At 34.5% G+C, this 16,344-nt stretch overlaps 1 protein-coding gene across 4 annotated transcripts in view; it reads right to left on the bottom strand.

The window, feature by feature from the left end:
- Positions 1-16,344, bottom strand: part of NBEA (neurobeachin) — a 516,023-nt gene that overhangs the window by 361,890 nt on the left and 137,789 nt on the right. For all 4 annotated transcript variants that reach the window (XM_059826681.1, XM_059826675.1, XM_059826690.1 and 1 more), the window contains exons 11-13: positions 5,938-6,046; positions 3,370-3,522; positions 2,449-2,617 (exon numbers count right to left, since the gene is read on the bottom strand). In XM_059826681.1, coding sequence (XP_059682664.1) covers positions 2,449-2,617; positions 3,370-3,522; positions 5,938-6,046 — 431 coding nt within the window. The remainder of the gene's footprint in view (positions 1-2,448; positions 2,618-3,369; positions 3,523-5,937; positions 6,047-16,344) is intronic.

Below are 16,344 nucleotides of genomic sequence, written 5' to 3'. Positions count from 1 at the left end.
TCCTTAAAATAGGTAAGAATGAAAGAAAAGACAAGGAAGTAAAACAGCCATATGTATGCTAATTTAGAGTTAACTGATTCATTTCTCATTCCTAATTCTGTATCCTTGTGTACCCCATGCCTTCTGTTCCGGTTTTGATGAATACATTATATATTTTTTTCTAGCTATTCAACTGGCATTACACATACAAATACTCCAAAAATACAGCTAACTGCAGAGAGGCAGATCTGGGCAAGATAAAAACAAGCCATACCTCCTACAGAAAGAAATGTCACACCGTTTCCACAAAAGAGCAAGCCTAGCCAGAGGGAAGTCTGTAATACGCAATACATTTTCAAAGTGTTGTTAGGTACTAGTATCATGACACAAGTACAGGAATTCTTTCATTAAAAAAAACAAAACAAAAAAACCCAAAACCAACCCCAAACCCCAAAAGAATTACAGCAGTAACAAGTAGACAATATTATCAAACTTACAGTCTTAAACCTGTTGAGCAATTTTCCAGGTGTAAATATGGTTGACACTTGGAAACTTTACCTCCCAACAGCTGGTCATTCAATAGTCACAAATACAATGCACATATTATAAGCTGATCAGCCGAGTTTTTAACATCCTAATTCCTCACTGACCTCAGGTACGTTTAGCTTGTCTGATGGCAAAAGTGTAGCTATGCAGCATGACAGTGTAACCCTCAAGAGAGTAAAGCTCTGAAAGCATGAAGCTGGATAAAGTCAGCCCCACGGTAGGATTCAGCTCACCCTAATTTCAGACATCTACAGTGTAGTTGCCAACACATGAGACCAACTTCTAACCTTCCACTGAAGTCAATGGAGAGCTAATCAATATAGCCAATGGAGTCTAGAAAGCAACTGCCTTTCATATTAAAGAGTTCTCAAGGCTCTGTCGACTAGGGGTAGGACACAGCTTCTAAACATAATTATCAGTGTGATTTGACATGCCATAAGGTATCCAAAATATCTACACAGAACAAGATTTGATGCAGAATGCACAGGACACCTGCATTGTTATGAAAGGCAGGTGGGATGTCCCACAGAGTCTAAAATTGTTGTAGAAACCCATATTCAGGCAACTGACTCCTGCATTCCACTGTCTATAACCAGCAGACATCTAGCTCAGATGGAGTCACCTTCATTGTAGGTACCAAAAACGAACTTAACTCCATTTTGGCAGAGGGAATCCAGAATCAGTGTAAGTGGAAAATATATTTCATCACTGACAAAAACTTCAAGCTAATTAAGTAACCACCACAGTTAATTTTAATAATCTGATATTACAAACTTTTCATTCAAATGAACAGAGAACAGAAACACAGTGTACTTTTGTTAGGTATTTTTAAAGGAAATTTTAATAATTTTATGAAGAATATCATTCATCTAATACTGTACCATGACAGAACTATAAATGAGGTCCCAGCTCCCACAGCAGCTTTTTCTATGAGCCTCAACAAGTTACAACTACCTATTAGGATACCTGATCTAGGATAAGAATTGTTCCTTCCATTTTTATTTATTAAAAAAAATATTGAAGAAAAAAACCTATGCATACAGCTCACTCACAATTGAAGGATTATCCAATAACTTATATATTATATATGTCACATTCTTTAATATTTGGATATGTGACAGCACTAAATCATCCCCCAATTATTCAATTTCTCAGCATGACAGTAATAGTTACAGAATAAAGATAATTAATTAAGTTCTCCTATATCAATTAATTTTTAAGAGACTTCCAGCCAAATCCTCTCTGCTTTACACAAGTAGTCAGCCAAATGTAATGACATTACAACTGGAGTGTATAGGATTAGAAAGATTTGTTGCTCTGGTTAATACACAACTGTTACATGCGGCGTTTAGCCTGTATGTATTGTTGTATTTTCTTGTTGCTGTCATTCAATGCTTCCTGAGCTAAGCTAAGCACATGACTATAAGCGAAGTTAAATGAATCTCTGTTTTATAGGGGCAGAGAAAAAATATTAAATGGGAAATACAGCTTCAGAGATCTCAGCAGTGAGAACTAGAAGTTTCCACTCTGTTTTCAAGGTCACTTAACACTACCCATCATTCAAACCCCACAAAGCTTTCTTTAGCATATAAGATACATTTAGTATTTCCTCTCTGGTACAGAAGAACAAAAATCAGTGATTTCAATTTGTTTTCTAAAGAATGCCCACATAAGTACATGCCACGGGAGTGAAGACCAGAGCTGGAATCTTCTGGGAATACGTACAAACATAAGGAATTATCATCAGAGGTGTATGATACACCAAAAGTACTTGCATAGTCCATCTGCTGTTGACTCCTGGTACTGATTATTGCCCTTTACCTACCTCCTTGTCTACCGATTCAAGGAGTTTTCACACATTTACATCATAAATCTTCCTATACAAGAAATGCTTACATTTTCTTTCTTATGCATTGTACTTACCTAATCCTTTAGGAGTAATGCCACTGCTATCAGCAGGATTAACCACCCAATAGTAGTATTTCAGTGTGTGCATCAACTGCAATACTGTTCCTACTCTGCGTATAGTGTTATAGATCGTAGCAGTTCCAATAAATTCAGCTGACAAGTAGGTATACAAAGACAACTGCACCTGAAGAATGAAATAGTTATCCACATAAATGTAAGATATATTAATAACCCGAATTTGTAGGTTTTTTAGGATTTACTTTGGATATATATAAAAAAATAAAAAATAATTACAAACAACTTTACTTAGGGCAGGGACTGGACTGACACCTGAAAAGACCTCCAGAGGTCCCTTCCAATCTAAATTTTCTATGATTCTATGATTTATGTCATGATAAATGTACTGGTTTGTTTTCTATTTTGGCTTTTTATACTGAAAGTATATATTACCAGATTTTAGGGCCATGCCACTTTTCACTTTGGTACACATTCCTCCACTGTGATTATTTAGGAAAACAACTAATTAATTATCACCAGAGTTGAACAATAACTTTTTATAGTCTTTACGAAACCAAAATACATAAATTAAAATGAAAGTTTATGAGAATGTGTAAACAAAAATATATTACCTTTTGCTTACAATTAAAGTACACATTTTTATGCTTAATCTTTAGGAAAACAATGTAACGCAGCCACTGAAAAAGGGAACTGGGTTTCTAGAAACAGTCTTTTCACAGAATTAGCCAGAATCTTAGGCAAGTATGTAACTGCTTTAGAAACCTTATAAAAGACATTGGAGAATATAGTTAAGCAGGGTATAGACTTAATGATCTTTGTTATTACCATGTTTTAAAACTAAAAATTTAAAAACCTAAGTACCATGGTATAAAAGACTGCTTGTAGGAGAGTTACAACATCATTCAAGTGTACAATTACCTTTGCAGGGGTATGTATCCAGATAGCAGGATTAAAAAGGATGTGATCACATAATTGCTTCAGCAGAGGTGCTCCATGAGACAATCCATCCAAATATTTTGCAAATGACAAAAATTGTTCCAGAACTGCTCTGGTTATATGAACTCTAGATGACTGAGGAAAAATAATCAGAAAGAACAAAGAAAGAAAAACTTTCTTCCTTAATATACTTACTGCAGAAATATGAAGTGGTATTTTCACCAGACTCATCTTTACCAAATACACACAACCTTGTATGTTTTTATGTCATTGAATATGAAAGGAAAGTAAGAAAAAATATCAGCAACTTATACTTTCTAATAATATTCACGGTCTTTCTAATGGCTACTTTTAAGAGGTTAAAAATATTCATCAATAACTGAGGTTAAATCCTTTTTCTTTATTTTTTTTTTTGCTTTTTTGTTTTATTACAATCCAGTCAGGATTCTACATTTTAAAGCACAGTGCCTTGAGGACTTGGTCTGAAGTCCTTAACTCTTCTTCAGTTAATTATGTGTCTTACTGAAATTGGGTTTCTCAGTATGTAAACACACATTACTGGTAGACTTGCTTTTGTTTCTTAAACATAAGTAGGTATTTGAAGGATTTGGGCTCAAGGGTTCAAATTTCAAGGGAGTCCTTCAGTTTCACAGCATATGCTATAAAATCACTGTTGAGAGCTGCTCCTATGCAATAACATGGCATATGGACTTTGACAAGCTTCTTTATACATTAAGTTAACAAAAGGAACTAATAGGAAAAACCACTAAACATCCTTCCCCTTGCCTTCCCTAAAAAATGTTCCAATTACTTTTAAAGTTGTAAGTACAGTCTGGGAACACGCAGATTTGTTATTTTTAGAAGTGAAGCCCATTTGTCAGTAATAGAAGTTCAGCCTGGATGCTGAGTTTCCTTTGTCTTGTTCATCACAATTCACAATAAATTTCAACTAATATGAGCAAAAATATTATTTTGAAGTTCAAGTCAGAAAAAAAAAGCTTTCAGTCCTCTCTGAAGTATTTGATCACATACAAATGAACAACAGATAATTTACAAATAATAAAATTGAGCCTGGCAAGGAATCAAAAGAATTTTTTCCTGCCATGTGTGCCAACCGACTGTAAGCATATACTGAAAAAATAAAATACATCCTTTTGAAAAACTGTAGCTAAGGAGAATATCTCATTAAAAAACCCAGAAAATGGCATATGCTGTAAAAATTATGTTGTGACAGAAATCAATCAAAATCCTTTAAATATTCACATACCCTGAGTTTACTGATTGTAGCAGGTGTTAATTAGAATAGTACACAAACTTTTTTTTCATTTCATGTACAACATTCTAAATCAATGTATTCAATGTGCGTAAACCATAGTGCTCTATTCAAGAGAAAGGGACTCCATGAGGGCTCACTAGCCTGCCTGTATATAACTTACAGAAATGAAGCTAACAGCTTTGTAAATTCATTCTGGTTATGTCACAAGAAAACCTACCACTGGAAAAAAAAAAACAAAACACCTTAGACTAGTTCTTCAACATTCTAAATCACATTTGTTTAGTACAGAAAACATAGAAAATAATCTGCTTTTAGGTATTACTTCAGTGAAGGTAAAGTCTTTCTACTATAAGAATGTATTTCCCTAGCTGAAAATAACAGAGAGCAGAATGAGAGAAATTATTTATCATTCTTCTTGAAAATTCAGTATATTTTTAAAGGTGAGATTATCGTTATTTAATTTCACCATTGGACAACACAAAGCTCTGGTCATAACCTCTTCTCAAATGATTGGTACACTGATGTCATGCTAATGAAAAATACAGTAGCAGACATTCAAGAATGTCAGAGCCATGAGATTCAACCGTAAGAGTATTACTACCTTAGTACATTAATTTGTTTTCAGATTATTAAATCACAGTAACGTGAGGGCTTTGGGCCAGGAATCAGCTAATGTTCCTCAGACAAGCACCTGAACTGAACCTCAGTTTTGTGATAAGTGCTCATCATGTCTGAAAACAAACAAGTAAAGGGAATGCCCCTTGCAACTGTTTCTTTCAGAAATGAAATTATTTTACACTTTTTCTTCTTCAAAATGCAAAACTATTTCAACAATTTCAGAACTGAGCCACAGAGGATTAACTTAATTTTTATTAACACACAGAAAAAAGAAATTTAAACCTAAATTATGGCATGTCTGTGATACGCCTGTACAAACTGGGAACAAGGTAACTTTCCTAAATGAGAGTTTGTGGGACAGAGTGGCGAAACACAAATTAAAATACATTAAAGTGATTCACAAATAGATCTAAAGTAAAAGCATAAATTAGACAAACAGGATCAGCTCCAGAAAATTGATCTTTGAATATTAGCATATAAGAGGACAAGGAAGATGAAAAGACTCCTGTAGTCAACTTATCAGTATTACAAATAAAAACAAAATCTTATACCACAAATGTATTTTATTCCACCAGTCCTTTGAGCTAAGTGATTGAAAATGACACAATGACAGTAGAAATACTGAGAAGAAAGATAAAAAAACCCTCAAAACATACCTTTTCAAGGAGGTAGCCAATGACTAGAAAGCCTTTTCCACCAAGCATTTGTTCTTGCATGGCTACTGAACTCTTAAGAAGCTCAACCAAGAAAGCCAATAGGGTAGCACTGCATGTAAAGAACAAGCATTTTTTCAGATTACAAATGTAGAAAAATCAGTCTGTTATATTCTCAATATTCAGCAGCTATTAAGTGAACAGAAACAGGCTTAAAGTGGTGAACAATTCCTTGAGAGGATACAAATCTTACTTTTTTTTGACAAATTTCTCCAATGATCACATATTACAATGGTAGGAGTGGGAGTTCATATTCAAATAGAAGTGCAAAATCATTGTCAGTGCTTCTGATTTGACCAGGAGTATTCCAAGTTTTAAGTACCCAGTCCTGCAACTTCCAGTTCTAGCCAAAGGTTTTTCAGTTGGAAGAGGCAGATGATGAGTGGGATCCAGCTGACAGTGCTAGAATAATGCAGGCAGGGGCCGTGTCAACCGTTTTACCATCCAGACTAACTACACTAAACTGCAAAATCTGCAGCCACTAGATAGATCATTATTCCACACCTCCAGTCCCTAGAGTCACTACTACCATGGAAATGAGGCATAAAATGGCTGAACATGCATGCAGGCAACAATGCCCACCACAAACCACAGTGGAACAACATCAGGGTGAAGAGCTTCCTTCATACTTTCTCCAGACCAAATATGAGAATAATATCTAGGCCTGACAAAATAAAGGCTGAGAATCACTTTCATCCAGCTACTATATCACAGAGAGACTCCAGAGGCCACAAGCAAATCACCCAGCCGCCCATCGCAGCAGTATCTGTATGTGAGGTGTTCAGAAAGCACAGGGAGGGGAATAAAAAGTGTTCAGAAAAGGTTACTGTTTAGAAACAGAAGAGATATGAAAGACTTCAGGGGACAGACTTGGCAAGAAAGTGAGACTGTGTTATGAAAACCAACAGTGGAAACATACGACAGATCGATTCACCATGGGAGAAAAATCACAATTGACTCTTGGGTGGTGAGAGGGAAACAAAAATACACTCATCTATTGCTGAAAAACCCAGAGGAAAGGGAGAAAGAAAAAAAAAATTATGACAGAAAGGATATATTTAAAATTATTTTTCAAATATATCAAAAAGGTAGATGATGGAATGCATTGTACTGCATATATAAAGTCATTATTCCTTTTCTAAAAATAAAATAGGTATAAAATTCCTAGCTGTACTGACAAATATCTGCAAGCATGAAGGTTTTCACACAGGTGGTGGGCACAGGCAAAGGTGAAAACTGTGGCTTCTGCAGCTATGAAAAAGTGAATTAATGGAAATGTTCAACCTGCATTTTATAAATTTCAATTTTACTTACAGTATGTAGTCAGCTAAAGGTTCACTTGCTCTCCAAATACAATCTTTTACTGTGAAATAAATGTTGAGATTGGTTAATCCATGCCAGCACCAAAAATAATCAATGTGCTGAGGAAACCAAGATTTATTCTATTTGGCGAGCAAGGCTGCCATGCGAAAAGTACACAGTGTAGGCAAAGTACATGTTGTGAACATGAAATAGTGCCTTGTCTTGCTTCATTGTTGAATGGTCACAATAATCAGTCTAAAATCACATACAGAATGCTCCACAGCGTGTCAGCAGTAAAAGAACACAGATAATATCCATTCACAGTACTCCAAAGCTTTTATCAAAACAGTCTGTCAAGCTGTCACATCCATTTCAAACCAGGTTATATGCATCAATTTTTTCTTACCCCAACTGAAAGTTTCTATTGTATTTGTCATCTAAAATAAGATATTCATCATTTTTACTACACGACAATCCATAAGAAGCTCATGTAAAGGGTTGAAGATTTATATGTAGAAACTTTTTTTTAAAAAAAATTGAAAAGGTCAAAGAAAATTCCATATAGATGGTGCTTACTATCATCCTTTATGAGTAAGCTTATGACTTAGGAGAACAACCCATTATGCATAAAGTTAAGAAACAGCATACATCTTTGCAGGATTAGGACCTAAATTACAATAATAAATACTATTAATACTATATTGAAAAGTCAAAAAACATTCTTAAAATGGATTCAAAAGATTGTTGTACCATGAACATGGCACCAGACTTAAGTTTAGAAGGTTCTGCTTCCACTTCTATAAGTGATTTACCAAAAGCCCTGTTCTTTGTACTGCAGTTTGTCCATTTTATGAAACTCAGATGTAGGCTCATGGGTTGGAGTTATTCTTATCTCATATTAATACAATATCTACACATTTGTTAGAAATTCTGACAGGTCTGTGAATACAAATTATAAGACACACTGACAAGCTAACAATAAAGATTTTTCTCTCTTTTCTTCTTTTCAAGTACACGTAAACGACACCAATCAACTCAGAAATAATCAGTGGCCAGAGACATAGAAACACACAAGCTGGTTTTATGCAAGAAAGACTGAATCAACAAAGTTTATTAATTCATATGCAGATAGGGCCCAAATATCACTTTTTAGATATTAACCATCTTTATGTGGGGTATGCCTGAACTGATTAATCCTGCCTGCCCACATTAGCTCTGCAAAGAGCTACCTTAGCTGTCACTGCAAAATGATGCCAATGTTTCTAGTTCCAGGAAAACCTATTAATTCAGCCAATACTTTTGTGAATGAGCTATGCCTTTTCCTATGTCCAAAACGGCTTTTAACATCTATTGAACCAGACACATAAAGACTCCACAAGCCAGCTCTGCAGACTCAGCTCAGCTCTGCAAGCAGTAACTCTAGCTTCTAACCCTTCTGCATTATCCAAGATTGCCACTATAAATAATAGAGTTGACTGTAATATATAGTAATTCAAATCTCAGGATAGCACCCATGAATCCATCATTACACTTTACACCTTCAAGCACATAAAAAATTCCACGTACCAGAAAAAAGAAGCAGTTAAGGAGAACCACCTGGCAGTCACATAGAGACACAATGAAGTTTGAGGTGAGTACTGTATAGGACCGCAGTATTGATGAAAATTATCACTATAATTAAATGTAACTAGCAGTTTGTCCACATAATTATGCATGAAATGAAGTAATTAAAAGTTCTGTAATAACTGATAGAAGAACTGTAAAATCAACATGGAAGTGTTTTAAAATTCTCACTGCACTTAACAGTACTGAAGCTCTTACTACCTGGAGATGTTGATCAGAGACAGGCAGATTACATGCTTAGTCTGATTTTTTTTCAGAAATCTTGCTTACACTTGTTTCAGGTGAAACTTCTTTTTTGGAGGAGGAAGGAGGGAATGAAACTGCACTAAATAACAGCTGTTGCACAAAACACTGTTTTTACATATTATGTTCTCTATCATACATACTTTATGCTAGAGAGCATTCGATCTGCCTGAAAAGACCCAACAGTTAACAATTCTCAGATAAGCTTTCCCAACCTCTTCAAAACTTCTCTTTCCCCTCATGTTCAGACTGACTTCAAGCAAACATTTAAGTGTGTGTGTCTATATAAATATATATAAAAATCCATACTGACATAATGGATCTTTTCTCCTCAATATTTCATTCTAAGAATTTAGTCTTCCAGAGAACTGACTGCCTAATTTAGAGGATTGTGTCCAGAACTTTTAACATATTTCTAAAGATAGTCAGTTTATGTAGTCATCTTGGCAGATAGAAATAAATTAAACCTCGAGATTTTAAATATAAAATTTTTTATCAGCAGAACCAGGTTGCCAAAATGATGCTTTTAAAAAGGCTGCTGTTGACAGAGGGGAAATAATACTGATTAGAAGACTGTCTTCTAAGATGAACAAGTTTTCAAACAGAATTTAACAAACTTACCAGTAACTAAAATGCATCGGATTGCTGCAGGGCTCACATTAAACTTGCAAAATTCTGTGCACTGCCATACAAAATTTCTCTCCATTCTTGCCTATTTTCAACTCCCCTAGATACAAAGGCAAATATAAAGGATACTTCAGCCCATTCCTACGTCTCCTCTATACCACGTCCTGCCTAGAACAGATCAGTTTGTCTGCAGTACAGCTGAGATACAGATACACAATGAAAGTATATATGTCCATCAACACTAGATCAGACAGAATTATGATTTCTACTGAAAATATAATTAATTTCAGGACAAAATTTTTCCAGCTGTTTTCTATTACTAAGAAGCAGAAGCAAAGGTTGTAGACCAAAACATGAAGATGCTGTATTTCCAATGGTGATGATACTGCTTATTCTACAATTAGCATATTGTAGAGATAGTAAGTCTCTGGAATACCGTTACATAAAAACCTGAAAATCAATTACACTGTTACAACATTGCCTGATTTCCCCCTCAAACATACATGTCCCTTGTGAAGACTTAAAAAAAAAATTTTTTTTGATAAATAAAACAGAAGCACAGAATTGGTGTTCACAGCATACACAGCATACACTGACTGGAAGATGTTCTTAAGGGTGCTTTCATGTCTATACACATTTATTATATTTGTGAAGTCCCTACCTTCATAATTCAGACAGTTATTATTATGATGTGCACTGTGAAGTTACAAATAACACCTAGGTTCTTTCATTCATCTAAATATATAGATATAATATAAATAACTATTATGTTTCAATAGTTCATCATTATGTTTCAACATTACAATGTTTCAGCATCACAATCTTCAGTCAATAGTTATGCAATGTTAGTCCTTAAATAAAAAAATATACTACAGATATTCACAAAAACTACGGCTTCTGTAGATAACAGTCTTCAAAATTCGAAAACATGACACTTCCTTCTTCATTAAAAATAAGAATAATTACACACATAAATAAATATTTCATTTTCAATGCCCATTTATATCTATGGGAATTTTAAAGAACTTTTCATATTACACGGTAAAAGAAGCCCAGAGTTATGAAGTCTTTATGCTATGACAATCATTGAACAAGAAAGAGCTGCTTTTGTCAAATTCTAAATTGACTGGTAGTTCCCATTAAGCAAACAATTATTACTGTTTTGTGGAGCTAAAATACAGGACAGTTTAGATAAAATATTCTTATGAAATGAGTTTCTATGACTTCACTTAAAAATGAAGCATCCTATTAGGAACATCAGTCATATATTCAAATAAATTCAGATGGCAAAGGCTTTGGAGGAATATAGAAAACCCTAGAAGTCAGGAATTGGCACCACTAGAATAAAAGTGAAGCTTGTCTTGGGTTTTTTTTTATTGTTGTTGTTCTAGTTATTATTTTTTTAAAAAATCACTACATAGATCAATTTCTCTAGTCTACTCTTTCCCAGGATAATTTTCTCGGCAAAATCTACCTTAATTACTTTAAGTTTCATCTTGGATTGTGTATTACAAAGTTATCTGGATTGTGCTTTACAAAAGGCACCTTTAATTAAAGTAGGCATGTAGCTATAAATATCTAAGTATGTTGATTAATAACAGATGATTTAATTTGAAGGGGCTATGTAAAAGAGAATGATGCAGGTATTTGTTCTGTCTAGTAATCTTTGGGAAGGATCCTTTATAAACTAATTCCATTTGTATTTCCAGCTTCTCCAAAATAAGACAAAAAGATCGAATGACTAACTCCATCACAGGCTGTTAATATGATAACTTTTGAAAACTAATCTTAGCATAAACAGTTAAAGTGGTATTAAGGAAAATCATATACCAACAATTAATGTTTTGTTTTTAAACAAAAAAAATTCCTAAGGTACTTGCTCCTTAACCTCAATTCAAAACACAACAACAATGACGATGATATTATTATTATTATTATTTTTCTTTTTTTTTTTTTTTTCTTCCTCCTCTTCATCTGCTGGCTGCCTATTACATCTCATTGTTAGCAATCAGTTTTAAATGAGTTTGGCTGATTCATTAAGTAATTTGCTACTTCATCAGAATATTTACTATATGTTTCATAGCATGGATTTAGAAATCCTCAGGGAGAAGCATTAGCAATATATTTTGATGCACAGAAGATGTGAGATGATCTCCACTTCCTTACTTCATTCCTTCAGGAAGAAAATCAAAGCACAAAGGGTAAGCATGGATTTCAGAAGCTGTTTTGACTGCACTGATAATACAGGTTGGGAATAGAAAAAGGGATGTTCATCAAGGTATATTCACTGCTAACGCATGAAATCAAACACTTGTGCATATTTTAATGCAGTCAATTGCTCTGCTGCTACGTTACTAATCACTCATATTCATTCATTCATATTTATGTAGTCACGGCCACTAAAGCCTGGGTGCTGCAAAGCCAAGAAGGGTCCCCCTAACCAGACTGGAGGTGAGATAAACTCAGAGCAGAAGAGGTGCGGACAGATGGTGGGGATGGAGAGGAAGTTCCCATGAGCTACAGCTACAGCAGCTCTTGAAAGTGCTTCCATAGCTTCCAGTTTAACTACCTTTTTTGCTTCTGTAAGCTTGTTGGAGAAAAAGGGAAAATTACGTCTTTCATTTTTTTCCTTTTTCCACTTCTTTTTCTTGTAACATATGATGAGGACAATAAGAGAAGACTACTAAACATGTTTCATCCAAACTGATGCCATGAAACACAAGTCAGATGAATAGGTGTTGTGTGGGAGAACTAGAGAGGCTTACAGGCATAACATTTTGGAATACAGACTCCGGTCATAAATTAGCCACCCTTAATAGTTCCTGGATCTTCTGGAGTACGCAAAGGTACTACAGTTTGGGAGTTTACAAAGGATTTCTACCACATGATACAGTGACTGTATTTTCATTATAAACTATTGTCCAGGCAGTCTGATTTGGCAAGTCACATTCCTGCTATCACAGTTTGGGAAGATTCCAGTACAACTGATTTCATCTGAGCACAGCTAGGTTATAATAGAGATGTGAAATTTCAGGTGCGATATTCAGCCTTCTTCCCTTCGAAACACATGAAGAGAGGGTTATCAGCACGTGACTCTGCAAACTCTAAATTGTAGAGTGGAGACAGCGATGGACTGAGACCTTGACTCTCCATCAGAGGCACAAACGTAAACGCAACGACCTCAGAAAGGATGACTTTCAAATCAACTCTCAAGTTTAAATACCTGGGCCAGCTGTGGTAAACAAGAAAATTCTTGAAAGACAGTAGGAGAGGACAGATTAGGTAGGTAGGATACTACTTGGCACTCATCTCATTTGCTACCACGATCTTAAAGATAAATTCAAGTAAACTAATGACATTATTAAGAATTATTGGGAACTCACAGATTTTTCATATTAAGCTAATAAAAAAATCAAGTCATCACACTGTATTTCCTCTCAAGCTGTGCTATTTCCTATCTGTGGAAACTGATAGGAAAACTGCCTATTTCCTATCAAACTATTAATCTATCAAAAAGTAGATGCAGCAACACTGCTAGTTACAGACAAGAACCCAAAAAGTCATCATCTGAATATAAAAAATATTTTTTAAAAGTTAGTACAAGATATTAATTGATGAAAGCAAAACGCACAAAACATTTACAGGAAAAGATGAAGAACAGGAGTTGAAATACTATTGTTGCCCCCCTCACTAATGTTTCCATTTCACTGACTTACTCACAATAGGTGGGAAATATATCCTGTAACAGGGCTACCTATATTAAACCGTGAAAATAATGTCAGTAATAAAATTGACAGAAAAGATGCCTACATTTACTTTGCTACACATTTTAGGTGGGTATATAGATCACATTTAAGAAAGTTAAGGTGGGCCTAGGCACTGCATTTATTTAGCATGATAAACAGTAAAAGTATTTTTAATTTTTATTGTATAGTGTATGCGATCTAGCAAATCCAGTTAGTAACTTCTAGAATAAATATAAAAAAGCATTCTTGGCATGACTTCATCTATTTAAGCAAACAGCTACAGCTCCTTCTACTTTCAAATATTTTCCCAATATGGTACAGCCCAAAGCAACAATCTCATCTGAATTAACACTTGTTATCTATTCTGTGACGGAATTGGGTCAGTGCCAAAGACTGTGCACCCAATACCTTGTCAGAATCAGTCTGTGTGTCAGTGCTCAGCAGACCCAAATGAATTCAAAACCATACTCGAGAGACCACAAGTGAACAAAGCAAGTCCTTCCTATCATATTACCCATATAGTATAATCAAAGGTAACAAGAACAGTATCATAACAGAAAAAAGCACTCTATATTTCTTTTTATTACATAAACACCTTATTGACCTAAACTGCTAAATTTCCTGTTCTAAGCAGAGTACTGAAAAGCTGGATGAAAAGTAGCAGTCTTGGCATTCAAGTTGAGGGACCACTCTCCTGAACAGCAAGTGCATCACTTAATCTAAGAAAACATACTTAAGATATGAATTCAGTTTCCATTCTTTTCATTTCAGTGTATGAGAGCATAAGTATCTATACAGCACTTCAAAAGCAGAATTGTAGGTTATTTCAATACTTGGTCTCACGGAAGATGTAGATAAGGCACACAGGGATATACATATTACAGGAATAAAGAACATTTACAAAGAATACCATTAAACCACAAAGTTGCTATATTTATATTACCCTCCATAATTTAAAATTTTATTTACAATTAATCTATTAATTTAGAAAAATTGAAATTGTAACTGGATCAAGATGATTAAAAAGCAAGGTACTCCCTCATAGTCCTGTTAACAAACCCCTTCTATTGTTAAAAAAATAATTAAACAAATAATTGAGAACTGTGAACTTATTAAACAGATTTTGATATGTGCAGGAGAGAATGAGGTAAGAAGGATTCAGAAAAGTAGTCTGGTAACCTAGGACACTTACACTGGGGTATCAAGCTATTTATACTTCCCACCTCCCAGGAACACATTAAGACCAAAGGCAGCACAGCTATTCAAGGCACAACTTCTGAGTCCCCCACACTTGGCCACCAGAAAGGAATAAATTCTACAGCCATAGTAAGCCTTTACGAACGTAATGGTCTACTGTCATCAGGCATCATCTGGACTGTTTTTTTTTTTTTTTTTTTTTTTGGCAAAGCGGCATAAAGATTATCTGCTTATAAAAATATAAAAATACACAGATTGTAATGGCTGAATGCCAACCACTTTTCAGAAAGAAGTGGTGCAGCCCTCTGTTGTTTTTGTAGATACGTTTTCGTAGGGAAGAAGGGTATAAACAAGTATCAGATACAGTTCGACAACTGCATTTTGGAAAGGAACAAATAAAGACAAAATAGTCTAAAAAACAAGGGGGAAGAAGGAAAGGACTCAGTAGGTATACTTCTTCCCTTATTCCACTCCACAAATGAATCTTAAGTGTAGCCCTGTTTTTCATGTTTAGCCCCCTTTCCTCAATATCTCCTTTCTTTGCCCCCAGAAATCTTTTATTCCTTTATTTGCCTGCTTCCTTTTTCACTTAAACTGTTATTTTTCTCATAGTCTACATCCTATTAAATTAAATATAAGAAAATAATGCGTACACACCAAAACCATGGTAATTCAACATTTAAGTTACATCTCATCAAGCAGCCATTTGCTTAAAAATCTTTTGATTATGTTCTTGAGTTAGGATCACATCTTGTTGTATTATGCATTTGTACAAACATACAGAATAATGAATTACAGATCTCTTTTTAGAATATAATCTAATTAGAGAAGAAGTGCACTGATTTACTGAAGAACTTCAAGAACAACTTTTTTTTCCTACTTACAGTTCAACTAACTCCAGAAATGTTCTGCACATTTTAAACTGAACTTTATGAATGTTCTCACTCACTAGAAAGACCACATGCTTGGGAAGAATTAGCCTTTATCTCAACTTGGAAAACTTACATTATATTAGCTTTCCATTTTTAAACAGACCTAGTTACTGCCTTATCATTTATTACAGACTCAGCTCATTAATGAATTTAACATATATTTTATCCATATGCATGGGCACATACACACATAATCTTCCTTAAATTGGAATAATGCATTTTTGCCTACTGCTGTGCCAGTAAATAAAAACATACAGGGAATTTTTTTTCCAAATTTATTTCAAACCAAGCATTGTTTTTTCTATTCCTCTCACTACACAATACTTCAATGCAAAGTACATACTGGAAAACAGACTACAAAAAAGTAAATATTCCACATGATCCAACAGACAACCAGCTTTTCTGTCTGTAACACTGAATGAAATAATTTGCACCACTATACTGCTTGGAAGTAGAATTCATTATTTTTAAGACTGTAGTTTTACTTCTAACATTGAACTAAATAGTCTTATTAAATACATTAACTTTTCACACTACAGAAACAAATAAAAATCAGCAGCCATCTTAGCTACATATATTTGAGCTACCAAAGGAGAAAACAGATGACTAACAAAACTTCACTGAAGTGACTAATTTCTTAAATTAGATTGAGAGAAGTGATCTTTCGTGAGAAATTATAC

Source organism: Gavia stellata, chromosome 1 (genome assembly GCF_030936135.1).
Source record: "Gavia stellata isolate bGavSte3 chromosome 1, bGavSte3.hap2, whole genome shotgun sequence".
In the NCBI taxonomy this organism is placed as follows: domain Eukaryota; kingdom Metazoa; phylum Chordata; class Aves; order Gaviiformes; family Gaviidae; genus Gavia; species Gavia stellata.
This window is presented reverse-complemented; position numbering and strand designations above follow the sequence as displayed.